Raw genomic sequence first — 20,029 nt, forward strand, 5'->3', positions numbered from 1 at the left:
AGCACCTCTATAGTCCAGTGGCCCCACTGACTGTTTGGCAGGCTTCCTGCTTCTGAAGTTGGTTGGTTTTAGTTTTTGTGTCTTTTGCTAGTTACTCTTCAACTTCTTTTTTTGCCTAATTATACTTTTATACTTGTCTTGCCAGAGTTGATGCTTCTTTCTATTTTCCTCACTAGGATTTTATTTCCCATTTTAAAGGATGTCTCTTAACCTTTAACTGCCTCTTTTACTCTGTGTAGACACGTGGCACTTAATACTCTTACTATTTATTTAAAGAAATTGGGTATACATTTAGCATGAGCCTCTATTATAGTGTTTTTAACTAGTTTTCATTCAGCTTGCAGGCATTTCATTCATGACTGTTCCTTCTAATTTCTGTTTAACCAACTTCCTCATTTTTATGTAGTTCCAGCAATGTAGCTTTTAACTTCAAAAAGGGGGTTTCTTTGGTATTCCCCCCAGCCTACACACACAAGGATCGTGTAATTGAAGACTCAATGCATACGAACAAAGGGGCTGAATTAAGATTGCACAGGCAACCTTAATTCTGGCATTTCTTAACTTCTGACTGCTTGACTTTGCAACCTTAATAATGTTCTTTTAATGTAGTTTTTGTGGGTAGTACATACTCACATACCCACTGGTCACCCGCTCTGGCCTTAAAGGGCTTAAAACAGCCCAGAAGTGGGCTGTGGCTGGGAGCAAGCAGTTCCCAGGCCGACTGGGGGAAGCAGGCTCAGCTGTGGCCACGCCCCAATCAGGGCTCAGCTGGCCCTTATAAGAGGGCAGTGGGGTAAGAGCAGACAAAGTCTCTCTCTACATTTAGACGGAGAAGGGCCTGGCTGCTGGGGAGCATACCTGGGTACCTAAGGTGAAGCAGGGCTGGGAAAGGCCAGAGGAACTGGGAGGCTCCAGACTGGAAAAGCCCCAGGCTGCAGGCCTGGCAGATGGCCTAAGATAGGTACTGGGGTTTCAGGGGGCAGCCCACGGGTAGGCAGAGGCAGCAGGTCTAAACCCCCCTTGCCTGTGATGATTGGCTAATACACTGCAGTCTGCCCCAGTGAACGGGGGCTAGATGGTGACTGGGCAGTAGCCAAAGACTGAAGTGAGGTGAGGGTTCATCGGGGAGGGGAGACCCAGAGACTGTGGGGCACTGCCAGGGAGCAGCACCCTAGGGAAAGGGGAACCGGGGTCCGGGAGGGACATGGGGGCCAGTGGCAAGCGGGACACTGGCCTGCAGAGGGTGCTCCGGAGGCTGGAAGAGCTAATTCCCTGAGAGACCAGCAAGAGGCTCTGCAGGGATGAGTCTCACATACATACATATGCACACGTGTAACAGAACGACTATGACAGAGCATTTGTACACTGAAGATGCCACACAAAAATAACAATTAGTTTGTTTGTTGCTGCTTTGGAATTTTAAAAATCAAATGCATTTTCTGTTTGTGGTATGTGTGTAAATGTAAAGGCTATAATCTCTTTGGGGCAGGGTCTGTGTTACCATCGGTGTCTTGTGCAACGCTCAGTACCCTGTCAGCATTTAACAGTGCATTTAGAATCCAGAGGTCATTTCCCCACCAGCGGGTAATGACGGATCCAATTTCTGATTTAGACTATTTATCCCATTAATCTGACCCCAGTTTTGCGAAGGTGAAGTGTTACTTACATGGCTGATATGCCCCAATGTGAGCCAGCTTCATCTCCTGCAGAGTTGAAGAGAGGCAGCGCAACCAAGGTTATGGTTGGGGCAATGGTCAACGGACCGATGAATCGCATCAGAAATCCAACCAGGCCAGAAAATCCAACAAATATTTGGAGACAGGAAGCGACCATGATGGCTCCCTGCAGCTGAGAAACAGAGGGGAAGAAAGCAGAGATTTAAAGACTTTCTTTCTGAGTTAGTCCATTTTAGTCAGGTGGGCTCAAAGCACCTATGGGCCATGATTCAACTCCCACTGAAGTCAGGGGGAGTCTTTCCACAGATTTCAATGGGAGTTGGCTCAAACCTTAAATGAGGGCAACACTCACACAAGAATGCAGGCCCATTAACTCTCCACCTGACTTACCTACCTCTGATTCTACCTAATTGCCAGCTGTCCAAGAACCAAGTCAACCTAGCATCTACCCATCCTTTATTAAAGACTTTGAGCACAGGTTAGTGTTCGTTAAAGGGAAATTAAGTAGTAATTACTATTATGGGCATTGACCAAGGGTCAGATACTGCACAAGCGATCCTAACCCAGCTCTTCCAGCACCTTAGTCCTGATCAACCAACTCCACTGTTCTAGCCTTGAATTTTCACCTGGCTCTGCCAAAGCACCTCATGGGGAACTAGAATGTGTACCCACCTAACTCATTTCTAGTCAGGTCCTGATCAGGGCCCTGAGCCTGCAGATGCAGACTCGCATGAGTCAAGGTTTGCAGAGTCAGGCCCAGTGATTGCGTGACAAGCCAATGCTCTGATCTCCTGAGGCTCAGCCAGGGAAGTTGTTGGATCATATTAAAGAAGTTCTGTATTAAAATCACAAATGAGTTTGACTCACCATAGTTTAAATTCCAGGGTATTACTAATTAAGAGGTCTCTTGGTTTTGGTCTCTTTTTACTGTTTCTCTCCCTCTCTGTGTGAAACTTGCAAGCTGCTAATTGTGTTAGTATATCCTATGACAGAGTCTGTTCTCAAAGCAATACTTTGTAACAACTACTCACATAGGGAGAGACTCAAAGCGATACTCTGTAACAACAGAAACAGCACACAGATTCCCTGTCCTTTTGTTGTATTTATCTAGCTTTGTTCACAATTGTGATTAAAATAGAGATAGAGGATGTATGTGGGTGGATGCTTGGTGTGGATAATAAATGAATGATCAGGGAGGTGCCAGCCCAGGAGTTCAGTACTGATCTGCCGAAGAATGCACAGAGTGGAGACAACCAGATGACCCCCGGAGGGCAGACTGGAATCCACCCAACAGCCTCAAGGATGGGAGAACCGAAGAACAAGGTAACATCTAGCAGCATGGAGCCGTCAGGAATGTGCAATCTGCTGATTGATTCAGCGGCAGCATGATGAAGCAATTCCCATAGACTGGCATAGGAATAAATTCCTGTAAAAATGGACTCTAGAAAGTGAGAACTTTGGGGTCTGATTCTGCAAGCCAACTTCTAGGAGCATCAGATGAGCATCTGACAAGGCCCTGCTCCCTCCTGGTGTCCAGACCACCTAGCCAGTGGCTTGGCACGAGCAACTCTAAGGCTGGTAACTATGATAACTTTGCAGAACCTCGTGTGTGTGTGTGTGTGTGTGTGTGAATAAGTATGAAATTGAATGGAATGTTATAGCTATAACTAAATGCTTACTAGGATTCTGTGTTCACAATAAATGTGGCATTTTGCCTTCTTCCCTTGAATAAGATCCTGCTGGTTTTTATTTTATTGGTATAACAAAGCAAAGGGAATCTTCAGCTGAACACAGAAATTAAATTTTTCTATTTAAATTTTCAAAGTGCTGGATGACCTGGAAGTCCCTTCTGTTTCTCTCTGTGGGTTGCAAATATAGTCACAGGCAGACCAGTCCAATAAACTCCTTAAATATCAGAGTCATTGGGCAATACCAAACATGTTCAGATAAACAGGAGAAGACAGCCAGGGAACTACAGTACACCAGCACTTAGATTAGGAGATAGGGCTAGTGGGCATGTGGATAGCCAGGCATCTGATTTATCTGAGTATTGCTTTCCTCTGCAGGACACATTGCTCACCATGCAACCTTTGTGTGCTTGGTAACTGTTGTGTATTTAAATAGTGTTTATTTACCCTACATACGAGTTATTAGTTAATCCCACTAAATAATGAATGAATTACTAGATACCTTGGCTCTCATGATGAGGCTTGACCCTGTGAGGTGCTGAGTGCCCTCAACGCCCACCACCTACAGTGAGATGAAGTTTTTAACACCTTGAGGCTCAAACCCCTGAATCAGTGGTTTCCAACCTGGGGTCTGCAGACTATGTCTAAGATTTCCAAAGGGGTCTGCACCTCCATTAGAAAATGTTTTAGGGGTCTGCAAAGAAAAAAAGGTTGAAAACCACTGACCAAAATGAGAAGGCAAGAAAACAGTTATCCTGTGACTGCACTGTACTTACTTGGGTCAACAGTGACCGTAATACGAATGCTCTGCACTGTACTGCAGCTTTCAGCCAGGATCTCAAAGCTCTTGACAAACATAAGCTGTTTCACAGTGCTCCAGCAGGCTGAAAAACGGAGGCACAGAGCGGCTAAGCAACTTGTTCAAGGTCAAACAGTGACTAAGTGACAGATCTGAGATAAGGTCACAGGTGGCCTGACTACAAGTCCCCATGCTTTAGCCAGCAGACCATATTATTTGCCTTCTTGTTTATGATCATTTGTGTCCTCCATGTTCTGCTAACATGACCAGTAGCTACAATGGTCTGGATCACATCTCTCAGATCAATACCCAGGGAAGGACCTCTGCAGAAGGGGATGGAAGTATCAGCCACCTCTGAAGTACCCTCCTCCTTCCCTTCCTGGGGGGAACTCCTCCCTCGGTGGAGATCGGCATGGAGGGAAGAGCTGGGGGTTGAACAAGGTGTATTATTCCCCGCTAGCCCAGTAGAGATTACACAGGAAGCGTAATTCAGCTCTAGGCTGTATATTCTTTTCTATGGACCCTCTTCATGCTGAAGAACCCATTCCATTGAGGGATGGTGTTTAAGGAAACCACAGCAGGGGAGGAGAACTGCTATAGCGGAACTCCACTGAGGGAGGGGTCCCTAGCAATAGATGGCTCTGGGATGGTCACTAGTTACCACAGAAACGGCCCTGACATGGAATATGTTTTCCCAGAAAATAAAATACTCTAACAGCATTTCCTCAGCCTTCGGGACAAGTTCATGAGTAAAGTCTATAAACCACAGATGTCTGTAGCGGTGCAAGTTAGAATGTAGCCTTGTATTTACAAGTAAAAAGGTATGTCTCCTGGGACCTGATGTTCCCTCTAACACCTCAAGGCCCATTCAGATGATACACCTCAGGTTTTTATAGCTGCCCTTCTGGCAGTAGCTCACAGGGATTACCTCTCGCATCCTTGACTGCCAGACCTCGATGAACTCCGGCGAAGTAGCATTCACCTGGCTGGCATTCTGCGTCCACGCAGGGCATCTCCAGTTAGGGAGGGAGAGCATGGCAAGGGAAGGAGTCAAGAATGCAAAAGTCCCTCCTTGGAGAATGGGCAACCTGGAAACAAGCCAGAGGGCAGAGAGTTAAGCTATTTGATCTCTGGGAAACCACCTCGGGCAGGGCAGGGGAAGTATTTGGTTAGTAGTACTGTCTTCCTCCAGTGAGATACAGAAAGGATATTTCAGAGTGATTGACTTGGGTGGATGAGATGGATCAGTAAGCACCTCAGCATGCAGAGAGTCAGGGGAAATCCAGTGGTCTCAGCAGAGACCTGACAACAAAGAGGAGTCTTTAAGCCACACAATTACACTAAAGTTTTATTTCAAAAGGGGGATTCAGCCTCTCTCATGTTTGCCTTTGGCAATTTCCTCTTCAAAACACTGATTATTTCTGGGAACCCTGTCACCAACAATACCCAAGAGTTGGTATGTATTTTGACACAATAGTAGTACCCCAAGAATTGGAAAATGCTGCTTCTGGATTCAAACTTTGGATCCCTCACCCCTATTTGCGGTAGTTTTTAAGGAGGGAAAACAGTCATCTTAAAGCATGTGTCTGTATGTTTCGGATCAGATCTTTGTGCTACAAGATGGTAAAAGAACAAGGGAAGAGAAAAGGAAAGGAACCAAAGCAGAGAAAGAGTGACAGAAAGAAAAGGAGTACTTGTGGCACCTTAGAGACTAACAAATTTATTTGAGCATAAGCTTTCGTGAGCTACAGCTCAAAGCTTATGCTCAAATAAATTTGTTAGTCTCTAAGGTGCCACAAGAACTCCTTTTCTTTTTGCGAATATGGACTAACACAGCTGCTACTCTGAAACCCAACTGGCAGAAGTTTGTGGCTAAGTGTGACCGGGCAGAGGGGGAAGTTCTAGGAAACAGCAAAAGGGAAGGGAAAGAGACCCAGTCTGAGACTTAAATAAGGGGCCTGATTCTCTGTAAACAGGCTACAAGTAACTCTCAGTGAAGCAGTGATCTACTGGAGGGGGCTGCTGAGAGTCCCTGGTTAAAATTCTGCCACCAAATTGAAGGAATGTTGGGGTGATGGCCCTTGACGGAGTCATCCCCTCTGAATGCAGTTCATGACATCTCCAAAGTGCAGATTGCACCAAGTCCAGAATTCTCTGACAAGGTTTCCAGTGTTGCAACGCTCACCATTTTATTGTGATAGCTGGGATTTTTCTTAAAAACCCAGTTTCAGGGATCAAGAGACTGCCTGAAAATATCAGCTTTCATTAAGTTTCTGTCCCTCATAGTTGCAGAGAAAATCATGGAAATGTGAAGCAAGTGCACTCTAAAGTCTCAGAAAGCCAGAAGGAAAATAAATGATCCTCAATTTTTTTACTTAGAAAAAACCCAACAACCTTGTGACTTTGGCTGAGCTGACATGATTTTTGTGTGGGTGGGGCTGGTAATATTGCGTTTCCTAGAGGAGGATGCCACTACCTCACCCAAGAACTCACTGCAAGGGTTTCACTCCCAACTAGCATATAATTAATTCTGTGGCCCCTCAAACCTTCCAGTGCAACACCCACACTTCTGTCCATTTAAGGTACGTATGTGGCCCCCATTATTGTAGTATTTGAGCTCTTCACAATCTGTACTGTATTCATCCTCACAACACCCATGTGATGTAGGGAAGTGCTATCACTGCCAATACACACCTGGGGAACTGAGACACAGAAAACATTAAGCGGCCTGCCCATGGAGCCTGTGGCAGAGCAAGAACCTAGATCCCCAGAGTCTCAGATTAGAACCCGAGCCACTGGACCCTTCTCTGTATACTTCTGGCCCACTAGGCTTATCAGAAGCTAGAAGAGGAGACGTGTTGTGGTATCTGCACATGATTGCACCAAAGTGAACAGAAATTATTTGTACCCTGAAGCGGGAGAGGAAAACTGAGCCCGTTGTCTCTCACGTAGCAATGCCAAATGATAACACAGGGCTTCCAGGCTGGCCTAAATGCTCCAATTCCCCCCCCCCCCCCACACACACACACACTCTATAGTTTTGAATAAGTAATAGTACTTTGCCTTCTATAACGCCTTTCAACTTGGGATCCATACTTTACATAGATTAAACAATTGTCAGCCTGACAGTACGCAAACAGCTTAATCTTTTTTAGGCCTTTATCACCTGTGTTAAATTGCCTCCATGGGGACTTCATACATGCTAGTGGGATACCGATACTCTCTCCTTAAATCAGACCTCCCTGTTCTTTTGCCCCCACCCCACCCTTCAGCCCCTGCTCCAAGCTTTATTACCTTGTTATCCCACAGAACAAGGCAGAATCCGCACTGAGCTCTTTCTGAAAATCTCCCACTGGTGCTGCAGCACCAGTCCTGGGCCATCAGAGCTCCTTATTGTGGGAGCAATAGCATACACTAGGCTCAGGGAGTTTTACCACCATGTCATCATATAATGCTGCTTAGAGCAGGTCTTGACAATATGATGATATAAATGCTGTGTAACCCCCCCGGCATAGCTTAAGCCCTCTTCTCTGCCTGGTGCTTGCTAAGACCAATATTTGGAGCAGCTTCTCCCCTCTTCTTGAACAGGTCAGGTCCTGGGTTCCTCTTCTTGACTCATGGTTCCTCAAATGACTCCATGCTGTGCCAGATACACAGGGGCGCTGTCCCTTGAGAAATTAATGGCCATGTTTGTAGCGGACAAGGGGTGCTACGTCCAGTACCCAGGGGGACAATAAAGTAAATAAAACAAACATCAACAGAATGATACACACCAAACATAACCCTATAACTGGGACAGGGGAGGAGAGACAGGAAAATAGGACATGGTAAAGGAAAGGATTAAAAAGGTTAACTAATAGTTAACCAACATTTGTAAATAAACCAACTCCCCACCTCCTAACACACTCAAACTTTTCCAAACTCCTGCTTCCTCCCTAACACCTTCCCAAGGTGAATGATAGGCTGAGACTGAACATCCTGGGATTCTGTATTGCAGTGCTGGGGCATGGGCCTGCTTTTAAATAAACATCATTTTTCCCCACCCCTGGGTGGGTCAGGGTCCTCTCTCAACTGGGCTCATCTGTTCTCTGGTCTGGAATCCTCCTGTGGTCTCAGCTGGCTCTCAGTAGCTGGTCAAATCTTTCCCTAGTGGATTCTCATCACTGCAGTGCTAGAAATACCTGGTCCAAGCAGCTAAAGACTCAGCTGTACAAACTCCCTTCAGGGAAGTGGGAATTTAGCAGGGACTCCCTGAGCCATGTCGCATCTTTCTCAGCTTCCAAACAGAAAATCTGCAGCCCTGACTTGACTTTGGTCCAGTGGACGGCTCATCCAGATCATCCCATGCAGAAACCTCCTTAACCAGTCCCAGCAGGGATTTCTAGTTCCTTCTCTCCCCACCTCTGACTCCAAGCACTCTGGGAATGGGGTCTGAGGGCTCTGGCAGCCAACTTAGTCGTAACCCTTTCAACAGGGCTCCATAAGGAATGTCTACACAGCCCACAGCAGCGAGCCTCCCAGCCCAGTCAATAAACTCGGGCTAGCGAGGCTCATGCTAGAGCTCTTAAAAAAAAGCTGCGTAGCCAGTGCTTTGAGGTTGCAACTTGGGCTGGAGTGTGGCCCACCTCCCTCCTTGGGCTTCAGACCCCACGCTCCAGCCCAAGCTGCAGCTCCTAAGCACTGGCTACGCAGCTTCAAGAGCTCTAGCATGAGCCTCGCTAGCCCAAGTCTATTAACTGGCCTGTGTGGAAGTATAACATTGTATAAGTATAGGTTTCAGAGGAACAGCCGTGTTAGTCTGTATTAGCAAAAAGAAAAGGAGTACTTGTGGCACCTTAGAGACTAACCAATTTATTTGAGCATGAGCTTTCGTGAGCTACAGCTCACTTCATCAGATGTTTACCGTGGAAACTGCAGCAGACTTTATATACACACAGAAATCATGAAACAATACCTCCTCCCACCCCACTGTCCTGCTGGTGGGGTGGGAGGAGGTATTGTTTCATGATTTCTGTGTGTATATAAAGTCTGCTGCAGTTTCCACGGTAAACATCCGATGAAGTGAGCTGTAGCTCACGAAAGCTCATGCTCAAATAAATTGGTTAGTCTCTAAGGTGCCACAAGTACTCCTTTTCTTATTGTATAAGTATAGCGTTGTATAAGGGGACATGCTGGATACATTGTATGTGAGAGGGCATGCCAAAACATGTTACAAAGTATCTGAGGGAGCACACGTAGGGACAGTTAGCTTTTGAATGGAGAAGCAATTAAGATAGAGCCAGCACGTCTAAGAAGCAGGCATCAGAATGGAAGGTGTGAAGGGCAATTAGTTAACTGGAAGCTGTTAAAGGAGATTGTTAAGGGTGGCAGGTAATTGAAGATACGTGACTGGTCTCAGGGATCTCAAAGGGTGGTGACTAAAATCTTTTTCTTCTTTTGTCTGTAACTTCTCTGTAACTTGTTCTCCAAAAAACTGTATAAATTAAGAGACAAGCCCCACTCGGGGGGCTCACTTCTAAATGTATTAGCAGAGCAGCTTTGCTAATAAAACAGAGTGGTCTGATAAATTGAGAGTCTGAGTCAAACTTTGACAATTTGGAGGTTCCACCAAGATGGCAAGCGGCTTCACTGAGGCTGTGTGATCCCTGACTACCTTGCAGGACGATCGTGGCAGCCGGCGCCTGGACGCTTAGTCCAAGCGATCCTCCACAAGACAGAAAGATACACAGCAGCAGCGCAGTCTACGCCATTGAACTTGTTGGTTCCCACTCTGTTCGGGTAGGGGTCTTTGGATCCAGCTTCTGGAATCAGACATCTCAGGTAATTATTATTTTTGTGCTTTAACCGGTTTGAGGACTGTCTTGTCTTTGTGTCTATCCGTCTTCCCCGTGGTGTGTGAGAGAATCTGGGAGCCATCTCTGTCCAGAGACTGGCTGACCAAGGGGTCCCCGTCCCCACGGTCTGAATAAGTGGAATCTGCACAGCTGAAGCCGCACCACGCCTTGGGTATAATCCCTGGTGTGAAAGCAAGGGCAGTTGAGGCAGTAGCCTGTGGGCTCCTTTCTGTGTGTTGCACCGGGTACCGCTCTGCTGAGCCCGAATTTCCTTCTTGTGTGAGTGCTGTGTGAAGTCCTCCTGGATGGGTAATCAGAAGTCTAAGGTAGAACAGTTCCCTAAGGGAACTCCAGCTTATTTTATGTATTTTAGGAGGGGTCCGGACTCTTGTAGGTTTCTTGAAAAATGGTCCAAATTAGCTCTAGAGAACCCCAAATTACAGTGGCCACTGTTAGGTTCTTGGGACAAGGCTCGAGTGGACGCTTTAAAAAGCAAACTCGTCCTCCCAAAAACCAAATTGGAGAGAGGCGAAGTAGACTGCTTCATGCAGTGGTGGGAAGAGGCAAATCGTAGATGGACTGAGTCAAAACTCACCTCTCTTAAAAATTCTATCAAAAAACTAACAGTTCAATTGGATGCAGTCTCTCCCACCACTAGTCCGAGCGCTCCCCTTTGCCCAGTCCTGTGCAATGATCCGGATCAAACCCGACCCCCACCATACTCCTGCGCAAATAAGAAATCAGAAAAGGAAAAATCTTCAGTGACTACAGATAATGAAAGTGAAGAAGATACCCTCACTGGCCTCGCAGCTCTGCAAAATATTATGAAGAAGAAATCCAAAGCAGACTGCAAAGATTCTCTTGACATCTCTTCTTGGAAAAGAGAACCTGATGGGAGGCTAATGAGAGACTCTGATCAAACTGTTGTGGCACCCTTACGAATCCTTAACATGGGAGAAAGTGAGTCCATATGGGATTATAAGCCCTGGACTCGTACGGAACTTTTATCTATAGTTAAAAGTTTTCCCAAACCACAGGAAAACTGTCAAATTTGCTGAGGAGTTTCTGTTAATCTGTGAAACCTATGAACCCCCTGAGACAGATCTCCTCCAACTATGTAAATTGTTAGCTCCTGCCAGTTATTATGAAAAATGGTTGGCTGCCGCAGACTGGCCAGCTGAAGCACGCCACTCAACCATAAAAAGTACTGGCCCAGATTCGGCATACAGAGACCGGTGTATGGCTCTTTGGAAGCGCCAGCATCAAGCCATTCCCAAAGTGTGGTCTCCTAAGGGTATGTCTACACTACGAAATTAGGTCGAATTTATAGAAGTCGGTTTTTTAGAAATCGGTTTTATATATTTGAGTGTGTGTGTCCCCACAGAAAATGCTCTAAGTGCATTAAGTGCATTAACTCGGCGGAGCGCTTCCACAGTACCGAGGCAAGCGTCGACTTCCGGAGCGTTGCACTGTGGGTAGCTATCCCACAGTTCCCGCAGTCTCCGCTGCCCATTGGAATTCTGGGTTGAGATCCCAATGTCTGATGGGGCTAAAACATTGTCGCGGGTGGTTCTGGGTACATATCGTCAGGCCCCCGTTCCCTCCCTCCCCCCCGTGAAAGCAAGGGCAGACAATCATTTCGCGCCTTTTTTCCTGAGTTACCTGTGCAGACGCCATACCACGGCAAGCATGGAGCCTGCTCAGGTAACCGTCACCCTATGTCTCCTGGGTGCTGGCAGACGCGGTACAGCATTGCTACACAGTAGCAGCAACCCCTTGCCTTGTGGCAGCAGACGGTACAGTACGACTGGTAGCCGTCATCGTCATGTCTGAGGTGCTCCTGGTCGCCTCTGTGAGGTCGATCAGGAGCGCCTGGGCAGACATGGGCGCAGGGACTAAATTTGGAGTGACTTGAGCAGGTCATTCTCTTTAGTCCTGCAGTCAGTCCTATTGAACCGTCTTATGGTGAGCAGGCAGGCAATACGGACTGCTAGCAGTCGTACTGTACCATCTTCTGCCGAGCAGCCATGAGATGTGGATGGCATGCAGTCCTTCTGCACCGTCTGCTGCCAGCCAAAGATGTAAAAGATAGATGGAGTGGATCAAAACAAGAAATAGACCAGATTTGTTTTGTACTCATTTGCTTCCCCCCCTCCCCGTCTAGGGGACTCATTCTTCTAGATCACACTGCAGTCACTTACAGAGAAGGTGCAGCGAGGTAAATCTAGCCATGTATCAATCAGAGGCCAGGCTAACCTTCTTGTTCCAATAAGGACAATAACTTAGGTGCACCATTTCTTATTGGAACCCTCCGTGAAGTCCTGCCTGAAATACTCCTTGATGTAAAGCCACCCCCTTTGTTGATTTTAGTTCCCTGAAGACAACCCTGTAAGCGCCCCTCCCAGCGTCAGAGCAATGGCAAACAATCGGGCATCTGAGAGTGCTGTCCAGAGCAGTCACAATGGAGCACTCTGATGGGGCTAAAACATTGTCGCGGGTGGTTCTGGGTACGTGTCGTCAGGCCCCCGTTCCCTCCCTCCCTCCCTCCGGGAAAGCAAGGGCAGACAATCATTTCGCGCCTTTTTTCCTGAGTTACCTGTGCAGACGCCATACCACGGCAAGCATGGAGCCAGCTCAGGTAACCGTCACCCTATGTCTCCTGGGTGCTGGCAGACGCGGTATGGCTTTGCTGCACAGTAGCAGCAACCCATTGCCTTCTGGCAGCAGACGGTGCAATACGATTGGTAGTCGTCCTCATCGTGTCCAAGGTGCTCCTGGCCACGTCGACTGGGAGTGCCTGGGCAGACATGGGCGCAGGGACTAAATTTGGAGTGACTTGACCAGGTCATTCTCTTTAGTCCTGCAGTCAGTCCTATTGAACCGTCTTATGGTGAGCGGGCAGGCGATACGGACTGCTAGCAGTCGTACTGTACCATCTTCTGCCAGGCAGGCAAGAGATGAGGATTGCTAGCAGTCGTATTGTACCATCTTATGCCAGGCAGGCAAGAGATGAAGATGGCTAGCAGTCGTACTGTACCATCTTCTGCCGAGCAGCCATGAGATGTGGATGGCATGCAGTCCTTCTGCACCGTCTGCTGCCAGCCAAAGATGTAAAAGATAGATGGAGTGGGTCAGAACAAGAAATAGACCAGATTTGTTTTGTACTCATTTGCCTCCTCCCCTGTCTAGATCACACTGCAGTCACTCACAGAGAAGGTGCAGCGAGGTAAATCTAGCCATGTATCAATCAGAGGCAGGCTAACCTCCTTGTTCCAACAACAACAACAACTTAGGTGCACCATTTCTTATTGGAACCCTCCGTGCAGTCCTGCCTGAAATACTCCTTGATGTACAGGCACACCCTTTGTTGATTTTAGCTCCCTGGAGCCAACCCTGTAAGCCGTGTCGTCAGTCGCCCCTCCCTCCGTCAGAGCAATGGCAGACAATCGTTCCGCGCCTTTTTTCTGTGCGGACGCCATACCAAGGCAAGCATGGAGGCCGCTCAGCTCACTTTGGCAATTAGGAGCACATTAACCACCACACGCATTATCCAGCAGTATATGCAGCACCAGAACATGGCAACGCGATACCGGGCGAGGAGGCGACATCAGCGCGGTCCCGTGAGTGATCAGGACATGGACACAGATTTCTCTGAAAGCATGGGCCCTGACAATGCATGCATCATGGTGCTAATGGGGCAGGTTCATGCTGTGGAACGCCGATTCTGGGCTCGGGAAACAAGCACAGACTGGTGGGACCGCATAGTGTTGCAGGTCTGGGACGATTCCCAGTGGCTGCGAAACTTTCGCATGCGTAGGGGCACTTTCATGGAACTTTGTGACTTGCTTTCCCCTGCCCTGAAGCGCATGAATACCAAGATGAGAGCAGCCCTCACAGTTGAGAAGCGAGTGGCGATAGCCCTGTGGAAGCTTGCAACGCCAGACAGCTACCGGTCAGTTGGGAATCAATTTGGAGTGGGCAAATCTACTGTGGGGGCTGCTGTGATGCAAGTAGCCCACGCAATCAAAGATCTGCTGATATCAAGGGTAGTGACCCTGGGAAATGTTCAGGTCATAGTGGATGGCTTTGCTGCAATGGGATTCCCTAACTGTGGCGGGGCTATAAACGGAACCCATATCCCTATCTTGGCACCGGAGCACCAAGCCGCCGAGTACATAAACCGCAAGGGGTACTTTTCGATAGTGCTGCAAGCTCTGGTGGATCACAAGGGACGTTTCACCAACATCAACGTGGGATGGCCGGGAAAGGTGCATGGTGCTCGCATCTTCAGGAACTCTGGTCTGTTTCAAAAGCTGCAGGAAGGGACTTTATTCCCAGACCAGAAAATAACTGTTGGGGATGTTGAAATGCCTATATGTATCCTTGGGGACCCAGCCTACCCCTTAATGCCATGGCTCATGAAGCCGTACACAGGCAGCCTGGACAGTAGTCAGGAGCTGTTCAACTACAGGCTGAGCAAGTGCAGAATGGTGGTAGAATGTGCATTTGGATGTTTAAAGGCGCGCTGGCGCAGTTTACTGACTCGCTTAGACCTCAGTGAAACCGATATTCCCACTGTTATTACTGCTTGCTGTGTGCTCCACAATATCTGTGAGAGTAAGGGGGAGACGTTTATGGCGGGGTGGGAGGTTGAGGCAAATCGCCTAGCTGCTGGTTACGCGCAGCCAGACACCAGGGCGGTTAGAAGAGCACAGGAGGGCGCGGTACGCATCAGAGAAGCTTTGAAAACCAGTTTCATGACTGGCCAGGCTACGGTGTGAAAGTTCTGTTTGTTTCTCCTTGATGAAACCCCCCGCCCCTTGGTTCACTCTACTTCCCTGTAAGCTAACCACCCTCTCCTCCTCCCTTTAATCATTGCTTGCAGAGGCAATAAAGTCATTGCTGCTTCACAGTCATGCATTCGTTATTCATTCATCACACAAATAGGGAGATGACTACCAAGGTATCCCAGGAGGGGTGGTGGAGGAGGGAAGGAAAATGCCAAACAGCACTTTAAGCACAGCATTTTAAAAGTTTACAACTTTAAAATTTATTGAATGACAGCCTTCTTTTCTTTGGGCAATCCTCTGTGGTGGAGTGGCTGGTTGGCCGGAGGCCCCCCCACCGCGTTCTTGGGCGTCTGGGTGTGGAGGCTATGGAACTTTGGGAGGAGGGCGGTTGATTACAGAGGGGCAGCAGTGGCAGTCTGTGCTCCAGCTGCCTTTGCTGCAGCTCAACCATACACTGGAGCATACTGGTTTGGTCCTGCAGCAGCCTCAGCATTGAATCCTGCCTCCTCTCATCACGCTGCCGCCACATTTGAGCTTCAGCCCTGTCTTCAGCCCGCCACTTACTCTCTTCAGCCCGCCACTTACTCTCTTCAGCCCGCCACCTCTCCTCCCGGTCATTTTGTGCTTTCCTGCACTCTGACATTATTTGCCTCCACGCATTCGTCTGTGCTCTGTCAGTGTGGGAGGACAGCATGAGCTCAGAGAACATTTCATCACGAGTGCATTTTTTTTTCTTTCTAAGCTTCACGAGCCTCTGGGAAGGAGAAGATCCTGTGATCATTGAAACACATGCAGCTGGTGGAGAAAAAAAAAAAGGGACAGCGGTATTTAAAAAGACACATTTTATAAAACAGTGGCTACACTCTTTCAGGGTAAACCTTGCTGTTAACATTACATACATAGCACATGTGCTTTCGTTACAAGGTCGCATTTTGCCTCCTCCCACCGCGTGACTACCCCCTCAACCTTCCCCCCTCCCTGTGGCTAACAGCGGGGAACATTTCTGTTTAGCCACAGGCAAACAGCCCAGCAGGAATGGGCTCCTCTGAGTGTCCCCCGAAGAAAAGCACTCTATTTCAACCAGGTGACCATGAATTATATCTCACTCTCCTGAGGATAACACAGAGAGATAAAGAACGGATTTTGGTTGAATGCCAGCAAACATACACTGCAATGCTTTGCTCTACAGTGATTCCCGAGTATGTGTTACTGGCCTGGAGTGGTAAAGTGTCCTACCATGAAGGACGAAATAAGGCTGCCCTCCCCAGAAACCTTTTGCAAAGGCTTTAGGACTACATCTAGGAGAACCACAAATGCCAGGGCAAAGTAATCCTTTCACATGCTTGCTTTTAAACCATGTATAGCATTTTAAAAGGTACACTCACCAGAGGTCCCTTCTCCGCCTGCTGGGTCCAGGAGGCAGCCTTGGGTGGGTTCGGGGGGTACTGGCTCCAGGTCTAGGGTGAGAAACAGTTCCTGGCTGTCGGGAAAACCGGTTTCTCCGCTTGCTTGCTGTGAGCTATCTACAACCTCCTCATCATCATCATCTTCTTCGTCCCCAAAACCTGCTTCCGTATTGCCTCCATCTCCATTGAAGGAGTCAAACAACACGGCTGGGGTAGTGGTGGCTGAACCCCCTAAAATAGCATGCAGCTCATCATAGAAGCGGCATGTTTGGGGCTCTGACCCAGAGCGGCTGTTCGCCTCTCTGGTTTTCTGGTAGGCTTGCCTCAGCTCCTTCAGTTTCACGTGGCACTGCTTCGGGTCCCTGTTATGGCCTCTGTCCTTCATGCCCTGGGAGATTTTGACAAAGGTTTTGGCATTTTGAAAACTGGAACGGAGTTCTGATAGCATGGATTCCTCTCCCCATACAGCGATCAGATCCCGTACCTCCCGTTCGGTCCATGCTGGAGCTCTTTTGCGATTCTGGGACTCCATCATGGTCACCTGTGCTGATGAGCTCTGCATGGTCACCTGCAGCTTGCCACGCTGGCCAAACAGGAAATGAGATTCAAAAGTTCGCGGTTCTTTTCCTGTCTACCTGGCCAGTGCATCTGAGTTGAGAGTGCTGTCCAGAGCGGTCACAATGCAGCACTCTGGGATAGCTCCCGGAGGCCAATACCATTGAATTGTGTCCACAGTACCCCAAATTCGAGCCGGCAACGTCGATTTAAGCGCTAATCCACTTGTCAGGGGTGGAGTAAGGAAATCGATTTTAAGAGCCCTTTAAGTCAAAATAAAGGGCTTCATTGTGTGGACGGGTGCAGGTTTAAATCGATTTAACGCTGCTAAATTCGACCTAAAGTCCTAGTGTAGACCAGGGCTAAAACAAACTGGACAGCAATACATTGCTGTAAGCAAGGGCAAGGAGAAAGCCCAGGCGACTATAGGTCCCGGCTAACTGATATTTTCCTACAACATTCAGGAATACAAGAGCCCGATGTAAATGGGCAGGGGGCCTTGGCACATGCATTTGTTGATGGTCTTCTCCCTGCCACAGGCAGCATGTTAAAACGAATAAGTGTGGGATGGGAGACTGAAACCATGGACAAATTGCTGGCAGTAGCAGAGCATTGCCACCGCACTTTAAAAGGAAAGGAGGAACAGTCCTCCCAAAAGTTAATGGCTCTTCAGATACAGCATTATTCAGGACTAAGCAGACCACACCGGGGACAGGGACGGGGTTGCGGAAGGGGGCAGGGGGCTGGATTAACTGGGGTTTGTAACTACTGTAAACAGCCTGGACACTGGAAAAAAGAGTGTCCAAGATGACCTAATAATTGTATGGGAAATCAAGTGAACCCCCCGCTGGTTCCTCCAGCTGATCCCCAACCCTATTTTTCACCCCAACAATGATGGGATGCTGGGGAACCTCACAAAGTTTTAGCTCCCTTATTACCTCTGTCCCCTACTGGAGAATGTGTCCTGACTGTAAATGATCTCTCTCTCCCTTTCCTTGTTGATACTGGAGCTTCTCTTTCTACAATCCGCACCACTGACTTGCCTGAGGTTCCCCGATCTGGAAAATCTGTGTCTGCTGTTGGCATTACAGGGATCCCTACCTCTTTTCCCCTCTCAAAACCTTTGTCTGTTCAGGTCGGTCCCCTCTCTGAGGAGCATGCATTCCTCCTCTCTGATTCCACCCCTGCAAACCTTCTGGGACAGGACTTGCTATGCAAACTTGGCTGTTCTATTTACTGCTCCCCAGATGATGTCTATCTGCAAATCCCTCAGTCTTCCTTATGTGATTCTGTAGCCTCCCTGCTGTCTGAAACTTCCCTCTCCACTCCGGTCCCTTGCTGTCCCTTAACTCCGTCCCTAGAGCACCTAATCTCTCAGGTTCCTTCCTCCCTTTGGCCATCTCACCCATTTGAAGTGGGCCGATTAAATACTGACCCAGTTCGGATTACTGTAGACAATTCCAAACCTCTGCCTCGCCTGTCTCAGTATCCTTTGAATCCTGAGGCAGAGGCTGGGATTGCTCCAGTTATATCTGCATTAAAAGAACAAGGAATTATTGTCCCTTGTTCCAGCCCCTGTAACACCCCTATCCTCCCAGTTCAAAAGGCTGATGGCAAATTGTGGCGATTTGTTCAAGACCTTCGAACTGTTAACCGTATTGTCATACCTTTTCCAGTGGTTCCTAACCCTGCTACAATACTAGCATCTATTCCTCCAAATGCAACCCACTTTACTGTTGTAGATATGTGCTCCGCTTTCTTCTCTGTCCCAGTTCACTCTGAATCCCAGTATCTCTTTGCCTTCTCCTACAAGGGTCAGCAATATACATGGACTATCCTTCCCCAGGGGTATACAGAGAGTCCATCCTGTTTTTCTCAAGCCCTAGCCAGGGATCTCTCTGATCTGGTTTTCCCATCAGGATCCACACTGATCCAATATGTGGACGACTTACTCCTGTGCTCCCCCTCTCTGTCTGCCTCAGAAACTGATTCACTAACACTTCTCACAGCTTTAGCAAACAAGGGTCATAAGGCTTCTCGCACAAAATTGCAGCTCTGCCAAACCTCTGTCACATATCTAGGCTTCCTTCTCTCCCAGGGCTCCCGTACACTTTATCCAGCCCGGGTACAAGCCATCCTTAGCTTTCCCCAGCCTTGCTCTCCACGCCAGGTCACAAATTTCTTAGGCATGACAGGGTTCTGTTGGCAATGGATTCCCCAATATGCTTCTCTGGCTAAACCACTCCAAGAACTCACTCGATCCTCTGTATCTAACCCCATGCCATGGCCACTTGAAGCAAATGCTGCTTTCATCTCCCTTAAGCAGAATTTAGCCTCTGCCCCTGCCTTAGGGTTACCTAACTATGACAAGCCTTTTACCCTTTTCTGTCACGAACAATCTGCTTGTCCCCTTGGGGTTCTTACTCAGGAGCACGGTGACAGAAATCGCCCGGTGGCTTATTTTTCTGCAACCTTGGACCCTGTAGCCCAGGGTTTACCCCCTTGCCTACGCACTGTAGCTGCTGCAGTGCGCCTGGTCGAGATGTCTGAGTCCCTTGTCCTCTGCTCTCCTCTCACTCTCATGGTTCCCCATTCTGTGGATACTCTCCTTCTGCAACGCAACACTGCTCACCTCTCCTCTGCTCGCCTCACTAGGTATGAACTTTTGCTGCTTTCAGCCTCACATGTCACTATTAAGCGCTGCTCCCGGTTAAACCCTGCTACCCTCCTTCCTTTACCTAGTGATGGTGAACCCCATGACTGCCTTGCAACTGTCTCCGCTATCACTGTCCCGCGCCCCGACCTTTCAGATGTACCTCTCCCTAACTCTGACCTGGTATTATTCACTGATGGGTCCTGTTATAGAAATGACCAAGGCCACTTTCTTGCAGGGTACGCTGTGGTCTCTCTCTCTGAGACCATAGAAGCTGCGCCCTTACCCTCTGTGACCTCTGCCCAGGTGGCTGAACTGATTGCTCTAACCCGTGCCTGCTTTCTAGCCGAGGGGCTCTCTGCCACTATTTTTACTGATTCTCGGTATGCCTTTGGGGTTGTGCATGACTTTGGCACCCTCTGGCAGGCTCGAGGTTTTCTTACCTCTACTGGTACCCCTATCAAGAATGGCCCCTACATTGCCGCTCTCCTATATGCAGTTTTACTACCATCTGCCTTGGCAATTGTTAAGTGTACTGGCCACTCAGCGGCAGACACCGAGGTGGCAAAAGGTAATGCACTTGCTGATGCTGCTGCAAAACATGCCGCCACTATAAAACCTTCACCAG

The 20,029-nt window shown here is 48.2% G+C and overlaps 1 protein-coding gene across 1 annotated transcript in view; it reads right to left on the minus strand.

The window, feature by feature from the left end:
- The window catches only part of LOC140909091 (solute carrier family 23 member 1-like), an 83,244-nt gene that overhangs the window by 27,609 nt on the left and 35,606 nt on the right, over positions 1 to 20,029 (minus strand). The window contains exons 4-5 of the mRNA XM_073337594.1: positions 5,092 to 5,251; positions 1,667 to 1,848 (exon numbers count right to left, since the gene is read on the minus strand). Coding sequence (XP_073193695.1) covers positions 1,667 to 1,848; positions 5,092 to 5,251 — 342 coding nt within the window. The remainder of the gene's footprint in view (positions 1 to 1,666; positions 1,849 to 5,091; positions 5,252 to 20,029) is intronic.

The sequence above is a fragment of the Lepidochelys kempii genome, chromosome 1, assembly GCF_965140265.1.
Source record: "Lepidochelys kempii isolate rLepKem1 chromosome 1, rLepKem1.hap2, whole genome shotgun sequence".
Classification (NCBI taxonomy): Eukaryota; Metazoa; Chordata; order Testudines; family Cheloniidae; genus Lepidochelys; species Lepidochelys kempii.